Here is a 21154-nt window from a genome sequence, read left to right as displayed (position 1 = left end):
AAAAATATGCATTTCACATTTTCAGAGGCATCTTTTTGTACCTTCTTAGTTGAACACTTCCATAACTAAAATGGAATCAGTTAAACCCTAACATAGGAATATGAGGACTAAGAGTAATGAGCACTGTATAAATACCTAGACAGGTGGACGGTTCTTACCAGTGAAAAATCTGATATTCTCTAAGCTACTCCTTTTGTAAAGCTGTTGCTATCACCACCACCATTTCTGAAGAAACATTATGGGCATGGAGAGTAATCCAAAAAACAAAGAACAGTGAGTACATATGGAAGTGGAACTGCTCTATGGCAAGTTTCTGCGTTGTGACATTTCCAGAACAGTTGGATTTGAGGGTACTTTCTTTGAGATTCTGCAGCAAGTAGTAAATGCCTTGGTGACTATTTTTAGGGCTCTATTAAAATTCAAGCTGAAGATGCTGAATTCCTTACAGGAGTATTTCATTAAAATAATTCACAACAGAGTCTGTCCGTCAATGACTGTGCTTTTAGGGAATCCTGAGATAACAGTGCTAATTCTGTCAAAAATCATCGGGCAGTGGTTAGGCTCTCTCTGGAGGGGTTTGTTGTTTTTTTGTAGCTGGATGTCACCCATCCAAGATAAGAGGCCCCGGAAACAGATGGCTACTTCCCGCTGAGCTGCTACCAATTTGTAGTTCCTCTTGAGCGTTAGTTAGGGGATACACTGTCATCCAGCGTAAGGAACTCTGAACATAATGAAAAGAACAGTTACTTACTTTACAGTAACTGTGGTTCTTCGAGATGTGCTGTCCACACAGATTCAGTTCTTGGTGTGCAGGCATCCCATGTGCATAAAATTGGATTCTTTTGGGGTTGCTTCCGGCAGCTGAGAGGGCAAGGTGCAGTGAGGCAGTCACAATCTGCACTCAGTTCCTTTGTCAATAAGAATTCTATAAGAAAGGGCTGTGCCTAGAGAGGATGCATGGTGAGTCACAGAATTGGTGTGAACAATACATCTTGAAGAATCACAGTTGCTGCAGGTTAAGTAACCATTCTCTCTTCTTTGAGCAATCATCCTCACCAATTCCACTCTTGGTGACTGACAAGCAGTCACCCATTCAGCTGGAGATGGGCAAGGGAAGTCCTACTTGAACAGAGTGCAGGACTGCCTTACCAAAACTCGCATTTGACCTGTACCCTTGAACTGGGGAATCAAGAGTGGTAAATGTGTGGACTGAGCTCCATGTTACTGAGCCACAACTCTCAGATACAGGGATGCTATCCAAACTGGTTGCAGATGTTGCTTGAACCCTAGTGAAATGAGCCCTAATATGTCCAGGGGGAATCTTTCTTAGCCCAGTTTTAACATGTCATAATACAGTCTGAGACCCATCTGGACAGCCTCTGGGACAAGACAGGTTGTCCCAAACTCCTCTCAAACACCAGAGCCTGAGCATTACCTGAATGGCTTGGTCCTAACTACATAAAAAGGACAACGCTCTCCCGATATGCAACATGTAGAGTGTTATTTCACCCGGGACAAAACGCAGCATAAAGAAGAAAACAGGGGCGTGAACTAACTGATTGATATAAGTTGGAGACTACCTTGGGCAGAAACTTTGGGTTTAAGAGTGACTCTATCCTTTTGAAAGACTGTTAATGGAGGGCTCACCCTGAAGATCCAGATCTCCCTTATTCTTCTAGCTGATGTGATGGCTACCAGGAAAGATGTTCTCACAGACATGAGGTAAAGGTGTTAGCCATAGTGCTTTTGCACTACTAGAAGGTGTTCCAATACTATAGCGATGAGCGCAATGTAAGAACCTATGCAGAACAAAATGTGGGTTGCAGCCATCCGACCCCTTATGCCCTCAACTGTGGGAAGCAAGGGGGGTGGCTGGGACACAGGTGTGGCCCCCACGAACACTCCTATTTAAAAGAATCCAATCTTACAGACATGGGCACATGTGCACCAAGAGGGAAATCCATGTTGACAAACACTTGAAGAACATATTATTATAGTAAGGAAGCAGAGACCAAGAATGTTGTTTGCAGAATGTTACTGAAGTTTATTCATGCTTCTTGGCAAGGTTATTTTAGACTCTGGAGTTTCCCCACCAGGACAGGGTCAAAACCAGCTCTTCAGAGTAGACTGACAAGGCTTTCTCAGGGTCACCTTTTCCAGAAAAGTAGACTTCCTTTTTCATCTTTTGTCTGTGGCCGGGGATTGGAATTGCAGCATCTTGGATACCTGTCTGATCAGGAATATCAAATACTTGGAGGGTGCCTTCTTATTTTCCTCCCTTCTAAGGTGAGGGCTATTTTCTCAGGTTTCCTAGGTCCTTGGAAAAGTTCCATAGAAGGAACCAAAAAGGAGGCATGTGGGCTCTGTAGCAGCTGCAAAGGCTGGTCTGCTATTATTCAAAGAGAAAGCTCACCTGCCAACCAAGAAGGCTCTTCAATGGGAAGGGAGACTGGTATGCAAGTAAACATATGTTCAGTACAGACCGCAGGGCACCTAGAGCCTCACTCCCCTTCTACCCTCCCATTATGAAATATTAAAAAACTTGCAATTGTTACAATAGAAACTGTAATTAAAACTACCCACAAACAACAGACTGAAAACAATACTGATGTCGCAACCTGTAGCTGCCAGAAACACAAATGAGACAGCTAGGGCCAGGAAAACAGATGTTGTTAGTAAAAGAAATACACTGTACCAAAAGTTTTATAGCAAACCAGAAATCTCCCTTGGGCTTGGCAACAGTGAAGTGGAAACAAACTCTAAAATCTATACCACAAAGAAACATTATTACTTCAAGGAATGCGATCTCTGGCATGCCAAGCAGTATTAGCTAGTATCTCCTATTGTTACTATGAGGGAATATTACAAGAAAGTTCAAACAAGCATTACATTTTATTCAAATTATTTCACTTTTTTGAATTTGGTCATGTTTAAACAGCAACAGTGGCCACCTTTAAAAAGTTAGCTTGTTGACAGTCTCCACACAGTCAGTGATCTCACAATAGTGAGATAACACTATTTCTAACTGCGTGGCATCTCCTGGATGCCCTCTGCCAGACAGGTTTATAACCCTATACAGAGCCCAAAATTCCAAGCTACTGCTGGTACAATGCATATTCAGCTAGCTAGCAGTCCCCATTGTCTTACATTTCTTTTGGGGAGAATGGGGGATTAGGGTGATAAGGGCTAGTGTTTAAGGGGCAAGTTCTTCAGAGGGATTTGATGGCGAATAAGATAGAGGACTGTAGCACTTGGAATGAGAGGTCATTCCATGTACGAAGAAGGCAGGATGAAGGGAACGGGAGCCCAGGCCTTCTTTACATTTCACAGAATAAAATCAACTTTTATTCATTAAAATAATCATTTGTTATTTTGTTTATATCTAAAAAAAATTAGTACCCGCTCCATATGGCCAAATCATTTACAGCATCAGAGGAGGGCACAGATACCATGGTGATGAGTGAGGCACAAACATCTAGTTAGAAGTGAAAGATGCTATACCCCTTTGTCAGTGAAGTTAAGAAAATGAATTAACAAATTACACACAATTTAGTGAATTCAGTTCTGAATAGCTTATTTGCCTTATAATATAAATGGACTCAGTCAATGGTAATGAATAATGAAATAATTTTACTAACGATTCCCGAGTATAAAACAGTTCCCTGGTTACCTGTATGTCCATGGAGCGGGGAGTGTGGTCGTGGGAGTGTTGGAGATGTGCTGGATGTTACAATCAGGCTCTTCCTGTTGCTCGTCCGACAACTGAAATGAAATGAAATAATGATGAGGAGCCATTTTAAACAAAGGGCCACAGTAGTTTTAGGAAGAACCAGATTTCCTATTGCTGACTAGGATCAGTATTTGGCTTCACATTTCCTCATGTACTGAATTCTGGAGTTGGGGCTTCAGATAAATAATAAGTACACTGGGCTAACCGTTATTAGGTCAACACCAGGATTTTATAATTCACCGTAGAAGTGATATTAATGCATTCTGTGCTGCATGCTGTTTGGATCAGTGAATATAGTTTACCAAAAAAATTCCCCACTCCTTTCTGAAAAACACGCCCTTCTCATGCTTTATCAGTTGTTAATATCACAAAAACACAAACAGTAAAACGTTTACAGCATTTTAGTGTGTACTTCCATTTCGATTGGTCAATTATTTATTTTATATGTTATATTGGTAGATATTAAAATCTATTACAACTGCTATTTCATTATATTGTGAGAAAACACAATAATATTAATTGGAAAAAGGTAAATCTGTAAAGTTTTAATACTGACCAATGTATTTATTTTCTTTTCAATTTAGTGTTAGCAAAATTGCAAAGAGCACATGGAGATGCAAGTGGGATTTCACCCTTCAAAGCAAGGAAATCGGAAGGTGAGTTCCAAACAAACTCTGAGAATCAAAGGGTCTTCATTACAGGTGCTGCAATACCCATCCACAATAACATGAATTGAGCAAAGTTTCAGGGCCAAACTCTGAACAGGTGCAACTCCATTGACTTCAATGGAGTTGCTCCACCAATGAATTTAGCACCCCGTGCACATTTATTTATTTATTTACTTGCTACTGAGGGGATTCAAAATTAGACTGTTTCCAGAGATCAGTGTTTTTCTCCCTTTGCTCACTGGTCCAGGTCTAGTTCTTGGAAAAGTTTAATTAGTCCTAAAAGCAATTGTAATGGACCAGTGAAATGTTTTTAGACCAAAGAAGCTGAGAGGTACCGGTTTATAAAATCATATTCTATTTACCATCTTTGTTTTTGGTCCTATACAAACTGTGACACGAGTTCAGCAGCAGCATCTCATGAATTGCTAGAGATTAATTTGACAACAGGAATTCCAAGCTTCTTTCAGTTATCATAAAACATTTCTACTTTGCTTTGATGGCTCTCAAGATAGAGTTTACTAATACGATGTTGGAAATGACGTGGCATGGCGGGAAAGAAAAATTAACGGTAATCAAATTGATATTTTATAGTGTCTTGTAACAAGATAAGCAGTTAATGCATACCACTGAAAAGATGTGAAACAAAGCTTCTCATTGACGTAATTGGTTCCAAACTGTTTGCAAAATATTAGGTACTGAAATGTTCACTGGTCCCTTAGTCTAACACTACATTTCAGCAGTTATCCAACTTCCAATTACCACAATTTAATGGAAAATTATTTTACAGTCACAGAACCATTAGTGTAGCTGATTATTAATTTTTATTTGAACATAGTAAGCTTTTCTGGTTGTTGTTCAAAAACAGAAGTTAGAGTATGTTAAAAACAGAAAAAAAAACCTCACAACTGGACTGCCAATAAATCACAGTAAAGTTGAAGCACCATTAGCTGCCACTCTAGCTCTTTAGTGTACTTAAAATTTCTGTGAAAATTATACAGCTGATTCAATACAACCCTCACTTACATTTAAGTACTATTCAGCAAGAGTCTATTCAAAAATTGATTGCTACTTTGCATATAGTATGCAAAATCTAACAGCATGAGCCCAAGAAGCTTAAAATCTCATAGTTTATAAATAGATTCTTAATGTGCGTCTTGAGTTACTCTGTTCCATTATTGTAGAATACGAAATAGAATACTGAGTTCAAAGACTAATACTAGAGAAGCATCCCATTTATACTGTTAATATAATAAACCCTTGTCCCGGTAAACACAACCAAAGTATTTTAATATGAAGTACTGTATATGAAAATTAAGTACTTTTCAATAGGCAAACATTAAATGGGGGTCTTTCTAGTCAGATTCTAGGTGGATCAATACTAGGCCCTTCACTATTGAACATTTTCATCACTGATCTGGAATTAAATATAAAATCACAACTACTAAAATTTGCAGATGACACAAATGTTTGGCAAGTGGTAAATAATGAGGAGGGAAAGGCAGTCAAAGAGAGATCTGGATCACTCAGGAAGCTGGGTCCATCAAACAAAATGTGTTTTCATACAGCCCCAAGTGCAAGGTTATACATCTAGGAACAAGAAATGAAGCCAAGGGACTGTGTCCTGGAAAGCAGGGACTCTGAACAGAGTTTAGGGGTCACAGCAGACAAGCAACTCAACATGAACTCCCAGGGCTATGCTGAGGCAAAAATGGGTTAATGTGACTCTTGGTTATATGAGCAGGGAAGCAGTGAACAGGAATAGGGAGATGATTCACTTCTATACATGGCACTGATGAGACCAATAGTAGAATACTGCCTACAGCTCTGGTGTCTACATTTTAAGACGGATGTTGAAAAATTGGAGAGGATGCAGAAAAAAGCCTAAAAAATTATTTGAGGGCTAGAGAAAATGCCTTATAGTGAAAGGACTGACTTCAAAAGCACTAACTGGTTCATCTTATCAAAAGTAAGTTTGAGAGGTGTCTTGATTACAGAGTTTATGTACCTTCCTAGGAGAAAATACAGGGCGATAAAATAGTTCTTTAATCTAGCAGGGAAAGGCATAACAAGAACCAATGGCTGGAAGCTGAAGCCAGACAAATTCAAATTAGTCCCACATTTTGAACACAGAGAGTGATTACTCACTGTGAAAAAAATACCAAGGGACATGGTGGACTCTTCATCTCTGGATGCCATCAAATCAAGACTAGATGTCTTTCCAGAGATTAGGCTTTAATCAAACAAGTTATTGGGTTCAGTATAGAGGTAACTGTGAAGTTTAAGGGCCTGTGATATACAGGAGCTTAGACTAGATAATCTAATTGGTCCCTTCTGGCCTTAAACTCTTTACTATTTATAAACTCTCCAAACTGTGCTAGACATTTCCCTGCCCAAAAGAGCTTACAACATAAGATATGGCATGACAGAAGATAGCAACAACAATGGGAGGGAAAAGGAAGGACAAAGTTTACAAAATTAGAAGTCAGATGGTTACAGTACTCAGATTAGTTCTACGTGCCTCTTAGTATTTTAACAAGAATGAAAGAAAACTCTCACCCAGTGCTCACATACACTGAGTTTTATAATTGTCTATAAGCCAATAATTACTTTTACTTAATTATTTTAATTAAACCCATGAAAAGACTAGCCAAACTATCCACTACCTTTGACCTCACCCTGCCCTGCTTTCACAATTCAACCCAAGATGTGGACTTTGATAACAACAGATGTTACCTAGAGACCCCTTATGGCTGAAAATTTACCCCTACATTATTTTAAACAAGGTGTAGTTTACTACTACAGGATTTCTCTGTTTCCATAGATTTGTGCAATAGAGAACTAACATGCTAAACATACTTGGAAACATGTCAAATTCAGACTACCGCTGCTGTCGACTAAATTGGCTCTTTGCACACCACACTACTTGGACCGCACACACACTATTCTTGACAAAAACTATGTACTGCCAAAAATTATTCTGGATCTAGAAAAAAAATTTAAAATCCCAATTATTTTTTACCAGACACAATAAACTGGTAAAGTATCAGAGGGGTAGCCGTGTTAGTCTGAATCTGTAAAAAGCAACAGAGGGTCCTGTGGCACCTTTGAGACTAACAGAAGTATTGGGAGCATAAGCTTTCGTGGGTAAGAACCTCACTTCTTCAGATGCATGTGAAGAAGTGAGGTTGCATCTGAAGAAGTGAGGTTCTTACCCACGAAAGCTTATGCTCCCAATACTTCTGTTAGTCTCAAAGGTGCCACAGGACCCTCTGTTGCAATAAACTGGTAGTTATTTATGTTGAGAGATTTGTAACAATACCTTTACTGACACCATGAAAATATCATTTAAACTATTTCTAGAGTTAACTGCTCTCCCTGCAGTAAAAATAACATTTGTTACATGTGCTAAAATACTCTAAGTGCATTCTTGAAATTGAACACTGCAGGACATTGGACTTGGACTGGGTAACTGAATACTAGTTTTGGACTCTCTGACATGTGCTCTGTAGTTAGACACTCTTCTTCCAAGGTAATTTATGAGAACGTTTGTTAAAGTACCTGATTGCTATATGCAATCTTAGTGGTTTTGAACCAGTAACATACTAACAAATCTTGAGTCATTTTCTTCCAAGCCTCTATAAAAGACTAACTAATACACCTTGTTTTGTATTCGCTTTCTGGCTGAACATGAAACCAATGAATATTTCAGTTTCAATAAGATCTACAATAAAATCAATCATCAAATAATTTTAACACCAAAATTCACTCATGCTCCTTCCCTTGCTCACAGGGGTACCGTGAGGCAAATTAATTAATGTCGGTGAGGAGTTTACTCTATGGGAATGAGTACCACAGAAAAGCCAATGAGAGAATAAATAAATATATTCATTGTTGTTAAATAATACCTTAGAATCACAGATATTAGAGATGAAAGAGAAACTGCCAGGTTATTCAAGTCTCTCTCCTTCCCAATGCAAGACTGAACAGAAAAAATATATCTATAGTAGACAAAAGTTTACACCAACTACATGAAACTTTGGATAGGCTTTGGTATAAATTCTAACTTCAGTAAAATTGTTATAAAATCATGCGGATTTCTATTTTAACGCTTAATTTTTTTATAGAAGAATTAAGGGTTATAATAGAAGTCTGTGTTCTAACTAGTGATTTCTTTACATCAACCCAGATTTTTTTTTAAAAGCTTGACTAACCTGTTGCCACTTTTCAAGTACTATCACTTTTAGGAACAGATTTCATTCCAGAAATCCAACAAGTGGGCTCAATATTTAATGTACAGCAGAGTCATGCCTACTAAATGGAATCCATATTTTAGAATTAATACAGCTGCAGAAGATTATCCTTGATTACTTGTCTTGCCTAACCCTAACAATAAACAGCATTAAACCAAGGTTAATTATTAACTGGATTTTCCTCTGCCTTTAAAAGCAACTTTCAGACAAGATCTTTAACTGTCTTTTGTTGACATATTTCACAAAAAGTTCTTTTTATGAGAAACAGACATTTTGAAGATGAAAACAAATATTTAAGAATTTTTGTTCACAATGGAGCAAAATATTCAAATCTGAAATCTGCACGTTAATGAAAGCACCAGCTGCATGGCAACGTTAACTAGATATGGAAGTTATAGCTTTAATTATAGTAATTTAGAGATGGAAGCAATTTTGTAAGCTTTGATAGAACTGACAACAGGAATAATTAGTTCTTCAAAATAGATAAGAACAAGTAAGCATCTGGCTTAAAGTGATTATTTTCACATTCAATAATAGTTTAAGAGTTGCTCACCCCAGAACAACTGAAAAACATGGCTATTGTTCATTCTGTAAATTTGGTACGCTGCATACTACCATATCACATACGTTTATATAATGAATATGCCTTATTCATCTTTCCCATTGTGTAGCTGTGGCTTCCTAGAACTACCTTCTAACTTGCAAACACTCATTCAGTCCAGCCTGTTCACTTGTCTCCATTAAAGAGAAACTTGTGTTTGCATTTATCTATCTGGAACGTACGCCGACCACACAAATCCTCATAAGTGAAACTTGCTTGCAGGTTATTAAAGAAGTAAACCAAACAAACACTGCAAGTCTCTGACCAGACTAAGATTATAAAATTTCATTTGTTTTAAAAATTTATAAAATTCCAATTTGTTTGTAAATAACAAGTGCGACAACTAGTTATTTATGAGCATAAACATATAAAGGCCTTGGAGGGTTCCAGACTACTAAATGCTTCATTGCAGAAACCCTATTTACCTGTAAGGGAAATCTCTCTTTCCACTTCTAACTCATTCAGTAATATGAATCTAGGTAGCAGTGACCCGCTGGCTCGTGCTATAGGGCTAAACATAGCAGTATTCACTTTCCTCCTGGGGCTGCAGCACAGGATCTGAAACCTGGCCAGGTGGTGGGTCTGAGAGCCTGGTCTCCAGCTCCAGCAGGAATGTCTATACTGCTATCTTTAGCCCTGTAGCGTGAGCAGCCCAAGTCAGTTGACCAAGGCTTTGAGACTTGCTGCCGTGGGGTTTTTTATTTGGTTTTTTTGCAGTGCAGATGTACCCTTAGGCATAGATGCCGACTCAGTGGGTGCTCTGCAGCTCAAGCACACACAGAAAAAAAAAAAGGGGGGGGGGTGCTCAGCACCCGCAAGGCCAGATTAATCTTTTGCTGGTCCCAGCGTCTGGGCCGTGGTCCCGCCCCCTGCTCCACCCATGCTGTGCTCCGAGGCCACGCCTCCACTCAGCCTCTTCCCCAGGCCCCACCCTGCCTTTTCGCTCCCGAGGCCCAGCCCATCGCTAACATGGAGAGGGAGGGAGTGGGAGAGGAGCACCCACCAGCAAAAATAAAATCAGCACCTGTGCCCTTAGGTAATTATATAGCTGCCATTACCATATACCTGAGCATCTCCCAATATTTAATACACTTATCCTAACAGCACCCCTGTAAGCTGGAAAGTACTTTTATCCCAACTGTACAGAGTAGAAACTGAGGCAAAGAGAAACTAAAGCCCAGATTTTTAAAGGTATTTAGGCACTGCTCCACTCAGCAATGCAAGACATAAGTAACTTAGGAGTGAGAGGGCATGTCAACACTACGAAATTAGGTCAAATTTATTTAAGTCGACATTTAGTCTCCGATTTTACAAAGTCAATGCTGCATGTCCCCACTATGCACATTCCATCGGTGGAGCGCATCCTCACTATCATGGCTAGCATCAACTCACGGAGCGATGCACTGTGGGCAGCTATCCCACAGTTCCTGCTGCCAGTTGGAATTCTGGGTTAGGCTCCAAATGCCTGGGGGACAAAATGGGACAAAAACATTTTCGGGAGTTGTTTTGGGTACATATTGTCAGCCTCCCATGATGCACTTGCCTCCTCCCTCCCTCCCTCCATCTCTGAAAGCAACAGCAAACAATCAGTTACACACCTAAGCCTGGGTTACTTGTGCAGACGCCATAGCACAGCAAGCATGGACCCTGCTCAGCTGTACACTGTTGTTGTGAGCGTCACAAACACCTTGCACATTGTCCTGAGGTATTTGCAGAGCATGGTCAGGAGCCGCCGCGTGGAAGAATGTGATGCCACTCAAATAACTGTGCTGGAAACCATGGAACGGAGCAATTCGCACACACTGGCAGTGGCAGCCAGGCTTGTTGACACAGTGGAACGCCACTTCTGGGCAAGGGAAACAAGCACAGACTGGTGGGATCACATAGTTATGCAGGTATGGGATGAGGAGCATGACTTTCGAATGCATAAGGCCACTTTCATGGAACTTTGCAAATTGCTTTCCCCAGCCCTGACGTGCATAAATACCAAAATGAGACCTGCTCTGACAATTGAGAAGCGAGTGGTGATAGCCCTGTGGAAGCTTGCAACGCCAGATTGCTACTGATTAGTCGGGAGTCAGTTTGGAGTGGGTAAATCCACCATGAGGGCTGCTGTGATCCAAGTAGCATGGGCAATCAATTCACTTCTGCTAAGAAGGGTAGTGACTCTGGGAAACATGCAGGACATAGTGGATGGCTTTTCCGCGATGGGGTTCCCTAACTGTGGTGGGGCGATAGACTGAACGCACATCCCTATCTTGGCACTAGATCACCTTGCAAAAGAGTACATAAACCGCAAGCGGTAGTTCTCAATGGTGTTGCAAGCGCTAGTGGATCACAAGGGCCATTTCACCGACATCAATGTGGGATGGTCGGGAAAGGTACATGACGCTCGCATCTTTAGGAATTCCGGTCTCTTCAGAAAGCTGCAAGAAGGAACTTTCTTCCCAGACAGGAAAATTAACACTGGTGATGTTGAAATGCCAATAGTTTCCTTGGAGACCCAGACTACCCCTTGCTCCTGTGGCTCATGAAGCCATACACAGGCAGCCTGGACAGCAATAAGGAGCGGTTCAACCATACGCTGGGCAAGTGCAAAATGGTGGTAGAATGTGTCTTTGGATGTTTAAAGGGGTGCTGGCGCAGTTTACTCACTAGGTTAGACCTCAGTGACAGCAATATTCCCATTTTTGTTGCTGCTTGCTGTGGGCTCCACAATATCTGTGAAAGTAAGGGGGAAAGTTTCTGGTGGGGTGGGCGGTTGAGGCAGATTGCCTAGCAGCCCCTTTTGAGCAGCCTGACACCAGGGCAATAAGAAGAACACATTGAGGCGCACAGCATCTCCGAGAGGCTTTGAAAACCAGTTTCATAAATGATCCAACACTGATGTGACAGTTGGGTGTGTTGTTCCTTACCAAGCTGCCCCCTTTTTTGCATGTACCGCTCTGTAAACAAAACCCCCACCAACCACAGTGTGCACAGTGAATAAAGAGCCTCTTGTCCTCAATTCATGCATTTTTATTATGCTAACAAACACTGAACAGAGACAGCAATGAATAGCAAAGATAACCTGGGTCTAAGGGCCTGATAACATGGGGGGGAGGGGAGGGGCAAGGACACGTAGCTTACTACAATTGCACTGTCTAGCAATCAAAGCTGTGGGAATGAGAGCCTTCTGCTCCATGAAACATACCCTGGAGTTGAGTTAAAGGGATAACGGAGCTCCTCCCCCACACACAAATTCTAGGATGTCTGGGAGAGGAGCATATGGAACTTGGTGAGGAGGGCAGCTGGTTCATCACTGGGTGCAGTAGGACTCTAAGGTCTAGATGCCTTTCCTGCACCTCAACCTCGACATGTCTGTTACTTGTCCCTCATGAGCCACTACATCTCCTCTTGCGCGTTACACTCTTGATCCCACCCAACACCTGGTAGTTCCCCCACTCCACTCCTGCCTCCACTAGCCCAGCCTCTGTTCCCCATCTCTTTCCCCCCTTTCCACTCTGACCCCACGTGCAACCTGAAGACCCCTTTCCCCAGTGCCGATTTCCTAGAAGGGGCAGGACTGGGTCTTTACCAGTGTTCCCTGTGGTGACAACTCTCCGCTCCTTGAAACTACTTGGGGATTTGGTACCTTTCTGGTTTGTTCACTTAGCGATGGGATCGATTTCTAGACTCCTCTAGCAGCTAGACATTCTTAGGCAAACTCATTGTATTGCTCCTATTTGCCTGATACATCAGTTCTCTGCCGAGCCAATTGATCTCAATATTCAATGTCCTTATCGGGTGTACATTGATAGTAACTTAGGAACTGCCATATTGGGCGGGTCAGTGATCTTGTCCAGTATTCTGACTCTGACAGTGGCCAGAACTGGCTCCTTCCAAGGAAGAAACTTTGCCATAGGCCTTTATGGGATAACCTGCCCTCAGGGAAAGCTCTCTCTTAACTCCCAATAGCTTAAGGACGGCTGAAACTTGAGGGAACTGATGAGTCAGAATGTTGCCTGCCATCGTCACCTGAGCCAGTATCCTAATCAAGTCTCTGCCAGTCAGCGTATATGAGACGCCACCAAAGACAATGAGCTCTATCTTCTTTTTAATTCTGGCACTCAGCTTCCGGGTTATTGCACACGTCTTGAATCCAAAGGAGATTAACAAGCACTGAGGGAAATACTGAACCCTCTAAGTACCAAGTCATAACATTTCTTTTTTTTAAAAGACCAAGTCATTTTCTGTCCCCACAGCCTGAGGAGAAAAACAAGTAGCCTCTAGATCAGGGGTCGGCAACCTTTCAGAAGTGGTGCGCCGAATCTTCATTTATTCACTCTCATTTAAGGTTCCGTGTGCCAGTAATACTTTTTAATGTTTTTAGGTGGTCTCTTTCTGTAAGTCTATAGTATATAACTAAACTATTGTTGTATGTAAAGTAAATAAGGTTTTTAAGATGTTTAAGAAGCTTCATTTAAAATTAAATTAAAATGCAGAGCCCCCTGGACCGGTGGGCAGGACCCAGGGAGCGTGAGTGCCACTGAAAATCAGCTCGCGTGCCACCTTTGGCACCCGTGCCATAGGTTGCCTACCCCTGCTCTAGAATGAAGGATTTTTTCACAGAACTGGTCTAGAACGGAACTATCCTTGGCTAAGACCATCCAGTTTTCCACTGTCCGTAAAGGGAGGGGGAACTGAAGTATCAAGAATTGTGATGCCCTCAGTTTCAGCGTGGGAAACCATCTGATGGGATGCCTTGAATTGGAAGGCGCAGGGGGAGTTGGGGCTCCAGGGTCCCAGCATGGGAGGATTTTCTGGGTACTATTCTGTCCCTGTGGGGAGTGGCACTATAGTCTTCTGTCAGCTGATTGGTACAACTACCTATTTAAACAGAGGAGAAGCAACCAATTACCAGATTGGCTGGAGCCTTTCCCCCACACTCCCCAAGAGAAAAGAAAGCATCACATAAGGTGCACTATAGTGTGTCCTTCTGTCTAACTGTAAATTAAGGTAGTTCTATATAGGACTGAAAGCAGCTGCACATCTGACAGACAATAACTGGAAATACAAGATTTCGTTGTCAGCTTTAGGTTGCACTTTGGCACTAGTGCTCAGCTAGAGGGAGGGAAGAAAGGAAGAACTTTTTCTTAAGAGGCAAAGGAAGAGAAACATTAGTGAGAATAAAAATAACTGCACTTAAGTGCAAAAGCTATACATTCAGTTGCCAGTGCACGCAATAGTGAAGATCTGAGAACATTTCTGTGCTTAACGGGTTACAGTAATACAAGACCAGATGTTCTTGGAGTTCACACTTACTTCTATTACCATTCCACATGTTTCAGCATCTTAACGAATATACCAGCTGAAGAGAGTAAGTCCTTAACAATGCAAAGGTTATAAAGCACACAGTTTTAAGATGCCTAGAATATTTGTTTCTTTTTCTATGAGGAATGCTCATGGTTCTCTCAATTAAAAGCAAATTTTCATCTAAAACACTGTTTTGATTTTTACATAACCCTTTTTCATTTTCTTATTTAGAAATCAGATTCAAGACGCAGAATCATCTCACAAGTTAGAAAGGGATCTCTCTGAACTGTGGAAGGAAAGGCTAAAAATGATCAGCTAATTAATGTCGAACTTGCCCAGTGTTTCTAGTTGCTGCACACGTGCCCCATCCACTCTGTACAGTCTAGACCTTTTGAATTATTAATAATAGAGGAAGAACTCTGCCAAGTCAAATGAAACAAATGTCATAGTGAATTACAATGAAGAGGATAGCCATTCTCAATATAAATCAAAACCCGTGTTCTCCTTTGTCATTCTGCATACATTCTCTTCCGCACCCCCCCCCCCAATAACCCCATCTTCTGTTTTTCATTTCAGGAAGCAAATAAACTCATGGAAGAGAAATTGCTAATCTTTGGAAGAGTCACAATATGCAGAATATAATAAGAAAAATACAAAACACTATCCTCGTCAAATATGCAGAGAATAGGCATCACAGTCTACATCTATCTTATTATTGCATTACACGGAGAGGAGATAATGCATGGATTTCTTAGAGGGGTGGTTTAACAAGCCAAACCCTAAAAGCTGGCCTAGATATTTTTGTTTTCCATTTTCCCCACTTGTATTTTCCAAATTTGGAATGCTTCACACACAGTAATTAGCTCTGTAAGTGGGTCTCTTCTCAGCAGTTCTCATAAAAGATTAATTATATTTTCAAGTTTGTATGCCACCAAATATGAAGTCAAAAAATCAGTCTCACAAAATTGCAAAGTTAGTTTACATTGTTTTAAATGTTTGAAATATTTTTTGTCCATGTCACTTACATAGTATAAATTTACATGGTTGAAAAAAATTATATTAACATTTTCTAAACACCCTACGCAGCTGCATTCTGAACATCTATCTTACAAGCTATACATTAAAATAGTACATTTTCCAGATATGAAACTGTATTAATGTATAAAAGTATTCTGCCTATCAAAATATGCTCATACAGAAGTCACTCTAAGCTGTATCATGTAGAAAATGGAAAGTTCATTTTAATAATACATTTTCTTAAAAATCAGACATACTAATCTTATGTCAATAAACCGCCTCTTTATTAGCTAATCACAGTTTTAAAAGTCTGAGTATAAAAATAATTTATATTTGTATTTTAAATCTACTTTTACTCTAACAGTGCATCATTAAACATGCAAAGTCTTATGTTTGCTTTTCAGAAATAATCTCAGAATCAGGCTGGCTTAATAGAGCTTCAGTTTCTCTAGGGAATATGAGTATTTTAATATTGTTGCATACTGGAGTAACAACCAAGAACATTCATGTGAAGGGTGTTCAGATACACACTATTTAATAATTTGCAACATTTCAAGCGGTATGCTATACATGCTAAATAACTAGAACCTATTAGTAATGTGATAAATATTTTCATTTGGTACAGTATTCAAATAAAAAAAAACTATTTAGTATCTTTTTTGCTGAAAGCCATAGCATTAAAATTCATGCTATCATTATGATTTGCAACCAAAACCCCTTCAACAGAGTGTATGAATGCTGACAGGAGATGATTTGCCAAAGAGCCTGAATACTTTCACCACAAAATAGAATTGTGAGAAAACGTTTTCTCCACTTCATAAACACAATCACGTCTGACTGAATTTAAAATATTGTCAGAATTAGATTAATGCCAGTACATTATTTATTCCAAGGAAACAAATTATTGGAAACAAATCATTGACTAGTGAATGAAAAACAACCCTCTGCCTCCGCCAAAATGAATTAAAAAATCTACATGCCCAGCATATTGCAGGCCGATTATTCCTCGTCCTCAGGTAGGGAATGACTTTACCCAGCCAATAACATTACTGGTTTACTTTGCAGACTCCTGACTGCTGGTGTTAATCACTTACAGAGTGTCCCATCAATACCAGTTATTGGGGGCTGTTCTCTTCAGTGCCATCGAACAGGTTTTGCCCCAGCTGGTGAAATGGTCATCATCTTTCTGACTGAGTAAAGGCACTACTCATTGCAGTGGCTAAAGGAGATGGATTTTTAGAAAAAAAGGCAAGAAAGTTGCAAGAAAATCCCAGACTTTTCCAGACCAAATGATGTGTTAGGAAAGTCTCATTTAGACTGTAATCAGAGTCCATTCTGGATATCATAGTTGAGAGCTGAATGCTCTAGTGATGTGGAGACAAGAACCCTATTTCTAATTCTGGCTCTGACATATTAATTGATATCAGTAGTGCAGTAGCATCTAGGAGCCCATGTGGCTAGGTTCTATACAAACACAGAACCAAAAGACAGCCCCCTGCCCCAAACAGTTTATAATCTAAGAGATGTAATATGCAGCCTTGGACAAGTCACAAGATCTTTGCTACAATTTCTCCATCGGTAGAAGGAATATTATAAAAAAAAATCTAGTTCTCATAGTTACGGTGTGATGACTTGTCAACTGCTTGAAGATAAAAGCACAATATAAGTGCTGGACATTTATTATTTTGAACGTGATTTTAATATCTTTCCTGCATAAAACATACACCTCTCCCTCAATATAACGCTGTCCTCAGGAGCCAAAAAATCTTACCGCGTTATAGGTGAAACCGCGTTATATCGAACTTGATTTGATCTGCCGGAGTGCACCCCCCCCCGAGCGCTACTTTACCGCATTATATCCGAATTCGTGTTATATCGGGTGGCGTTATAACGGGGTAGAGGTGTACCAGATATGTTTAGAACAAATACTCTCTAGTGTGGCTAAATACCTATCCTATTAAGAACTTCTCTCAACACAAACGCATAGTCCAATAGCAGTGAAGGATCTACCGCCTCAATCCCTGTCATGTGGTTTCTATGCTACCTAGATTCACAATACTACTATTTCATTAGCCTCATTTTGGTTCTGAGGTGGACACTTAATTGAGGAAATGGTTGTAGCCAGAGGTCATATCTCTGCTGCTACTGTTATTTATCAGGTTAGTGTCATTTTGCAAATGGACAAGTCAGAACAGAAATTAACTTTTTTTTATTAATCTTACTTCATACTTAATGAATTCCAAAGCACTTTAGAACCGGTTACATTACAGTAACGCCCCAGCACTGCTAAGCACTGTGCAGACACAGGCCCCAAAGAGCTTACATTCTAACGGCAGCCATATGGGGAAATCGGAGAATGGGTGATTGCAGGTTACTCAAATAAGATTACGAGTTGTTTTGTGCACGTCTTGTTAAAAAATATGTTCCTCAATATATACAACTCCACCACTCTCCCGAAAATCCTCTTCCAGAGCAACGTGCTGTCATAACCAATTAATCCCCACAACATCCAGCCCCCTTCACCATCCAAACTCCCTTTGTTACTGTCAACATCCCACACTGCTCTTCATGTTAAGCACCTCCTAGACATTTTGGGCTTATTCCAGAGTGAAGCTAAATACACAGATACACTTGAACGTATTTTCAAAACCCCAAACTGGGGCACCACTGCATATTCTCTCCTTTTCCCCCCCATCCCCACACCAGTTGGTGTATTTACTGTCTCCAGCAATTTTTGCCCCACATACTCCTCCCCTTAAAGTGAATTTTTTATTCTTTTCCCCACGTAGGTACTATGATCCTCTTTTGTGCTTTATTTTCCTCAACTCTCCCTCCCTCCAAGTTTTCCCGTATGTTATCACGCCTTACTTTCAGTCAGTATACTTTTATTCCTCCTCTTTTTTTTTTTTTTAATCTTCTGCTCTTCCCCATTTCCCCTCCAGCCTAGCACTGAACTGACCTAAATTTTTAGAAAGATAGCCTGAGCTGGGTCCAACTTCTCCCGTTTTAATTTTGTACATCTTCAACACAAATGATTTATTGAAGCTGACCAGGTCACAAATTCTAAGCAATATATAACAGCCATTTTAGCAGTTCCTGGAAATGACAACACTATAGCCTTTTAGTTTACTTACATTTGTCATGGTATAATTTTATTTTACTTTTTTACTAAAATCTATTAGGTAAGATTGCACATGGTATTCTGATCCTACATGGCTCTCACTTTTCTAAATAGCTACTGTTTGCTGACTTCTAGTTACCAGTATAACCTCAGTATTACTACTGTCATAGGAACAGAGTCCTGCAGTTAGGACAGAAGAATCCCATTCACTGTTACAGACTAGGGACCGAGTGGCTAGGAAACAGTTCTGCAGAAAAGGACCTAGGGGTTACAGTGGACGAGAAGCTGGATATGAGTCAAAATGTGCCCTTGTTGCCAAAAAGACTAACGGCATTCTGGACTGTATAAGTAGGGGCATTGCCAGCAGATCGAGGGACGTGATCGTTCCCCTCTATTCAACATTGGTGAGGCCTCATCTGGAGTACTGTGTCCAGTTTTGGGCCCCCCACTACAAGAAGGATGTGGAAAAATTGGAAAGAGTCCAGCGGAGGGCAACAAAAATGATTAGGGGTCTGGAGCACATGACTTATGAGGAGAGGCTGAGGGAACTGGGATTGTTTAGTCTGCAGAAGAGAAGAATGAGGGGGGATTTGATAGCTGCTTTCAACTACCTGAAAGGGGGTATCAAAGAGGATGGATCTAGACTGTTCTCAGTGGTACCTGATGACAGAACAAGGAGTAATGGTCTCAAGTTGCAGAGGGGGAGGTCTAGGTTGGATATTAGGAAACACTATTTCACTAGCAGGGTGGTGAAGCACTGGAATGGGTTACCTAGGGAGGTGGTGGAATCTCCTTCCTTAGAGGTTTTTAAGGTCAGGCTTGACAAAGCCCTGGCTGGGATGATTTAGTTGGGAATTGGTCCTGCTTTGAGCAGGGGGTTGGACTAGATGACCTCCTAAGGTCCCTTCCAACCCTGATATTCTAGGATTCTATGAACACTTCTTTACCTGCACAAGTTGCTTCCAAAGACAGCATCAGTGAGAAAGGTACATAGTCTCATAAGAAAACATTAAGACATTGCGGGCAGGGGACTTGACTCGATGACCTCTCGAGGTCCCTTCCAGTCCTAGAATCTATGAATCTATGAATTTACAGTCATACAAATATTACAAGAGAGATATTTTTGTAATGTTCACACCAAAGTATTGCAAATAATTCAGTGCTAATTACATTCTACATATGCAAATGAAAGTAAACTACTTAGGTTACAAAACAAAATATAAGTAATATTTAAGGATGCTGCAGCAGGGTTGGAGAATTCTCTAATGGACACACTAGGAAAATAACTGAGCCCAGCAAAACTGGGAGGCTCAGTGAGTAGAATGTAAACATTTCCACCTTCATTTCAAGAATAAGTTGTTTTAGATTCAGAACAGTGCTCCAAGCATTGCCTATCTCCATTTACCATGTGCAAAGTAGTACTGCCTGTTGCCAAATCAAGACAAAGGTGAGACATGCATGCTATTTTAATCCAAAACAGAGACTGAGAGGGTACATATTGTCCAACATTTGTTCAGGGCCTTCTCAATATCTCTGCAACAGAAAGATTACTAAAGATACTTCCAAATCAATACTGATTGAACAACAAACTGAAAATGAATGTGATGAGATAGGAGATGGCTCAAAAAGTCACAAATGCTGTGAGCTTAATTGTTACACAGAAAGTTCTCAGAGCAGCAATGACGCAGGCATAAAACCAGGTACAAAGATACACAATAATGGCACAATCAACAGTATCAAATAGCACGTATTAAAGTATTTGAGCCTGTTACTAGTTTATAAAGGGAGGCCAAAAACAACCTTTAGTTTGAGAAGTGAATAACACTGACAAACAGGAAGAAATGAAAAAGATATTGGAGTGATGAAAAATATTCAGTTAATGAGGATTCTGGGCATGCTCTGGCTACAGATTTACAAGCAAAATCAAATTAACAATCTAAGATAAAAAGATTGCACAATTAACCTGAAGTGTGCTAAGTAAGGAAAACTTCTATATGATGTGTTTTATTAGAGGATTTAAATCGTAGGGACATATCATGGCGGTCTCACATTGCCACTAATAAAACATCCTTGGCATTTGTAAAAAATTGTATACAAAACTTTCTAAAACAAGAAGTACTGCAACCAACTTGGTAGTTCTATGTTAGACCTCAGTCTGATGGACAAAGGAGTTGTCACCGAACAAAAAATTGGTGATTGCCTAGTTGAAAGTGATCACGACCTAATTTTATTTGTTATGTGCAAACAGAATATAGTCCTGACCAGTAATTATAGATATCTATATCTATCTATATATCTAGATAGCTATAGACACACACACTTAGTACTTTAACAGGGCCAATTTCCCAAAGTTGAAAACAATCATGAGCAAGATTGAGCAAATGTGAATGATAATTGAGAGTTGCTTAACAATGCTTTATTCAATGCTCAAAATAAGAATTCTGAAATCATATAAGAAGTCTCCTTTGGTTA

The 21154-nt window shown here is 40.2% G+C and overlaps 1 protein-coding gene across 14 annotated transcripts in view; it reads right to left on the bottom strand.

The window, feature by feature from the left end:
• MAST2 (microtubule associated serine/threonine kinase 2) overlaps window positions 1–21154 on the bottom strand; it is a 325477-nt gene that overhangs the window by 93789 nt on the left and 210534 nt on the right. For all 14 annotated transcript variants that reach the window (XM_065553746.1, XM_065553747.1, XM_065553748.1 and 11 more), the window contains one exon: window positions 3671–3762. In XM_065553746.1, the coding sequence (XP_065409818.1) occupies window positions 3671–3762 (92 nt within the window). The remainder of the gene's footprint in view (window positions 1–3670; window positions 3763–21154) is intronic.

The sequence above is a fragment of the Chrysemys picta genome, chromosome 8 (assembly GCF_011386835.1).
Source record: "Chrysemys picta bellii isolate R12L10 chromosome 8, ASM1138683v2, whole genome shotgun sequence".
Taxonomy (NCBI): Eukaryota; Metazoa; Chordata; order Testudines; family Emydidae; genus Chrysemys; species Chrysemys picta.
The sequence above is the reverse complement of the archived record's forward strand: the minus strand, read 5'-3'. Positions and strand labels throughout refer to the sequence as shown.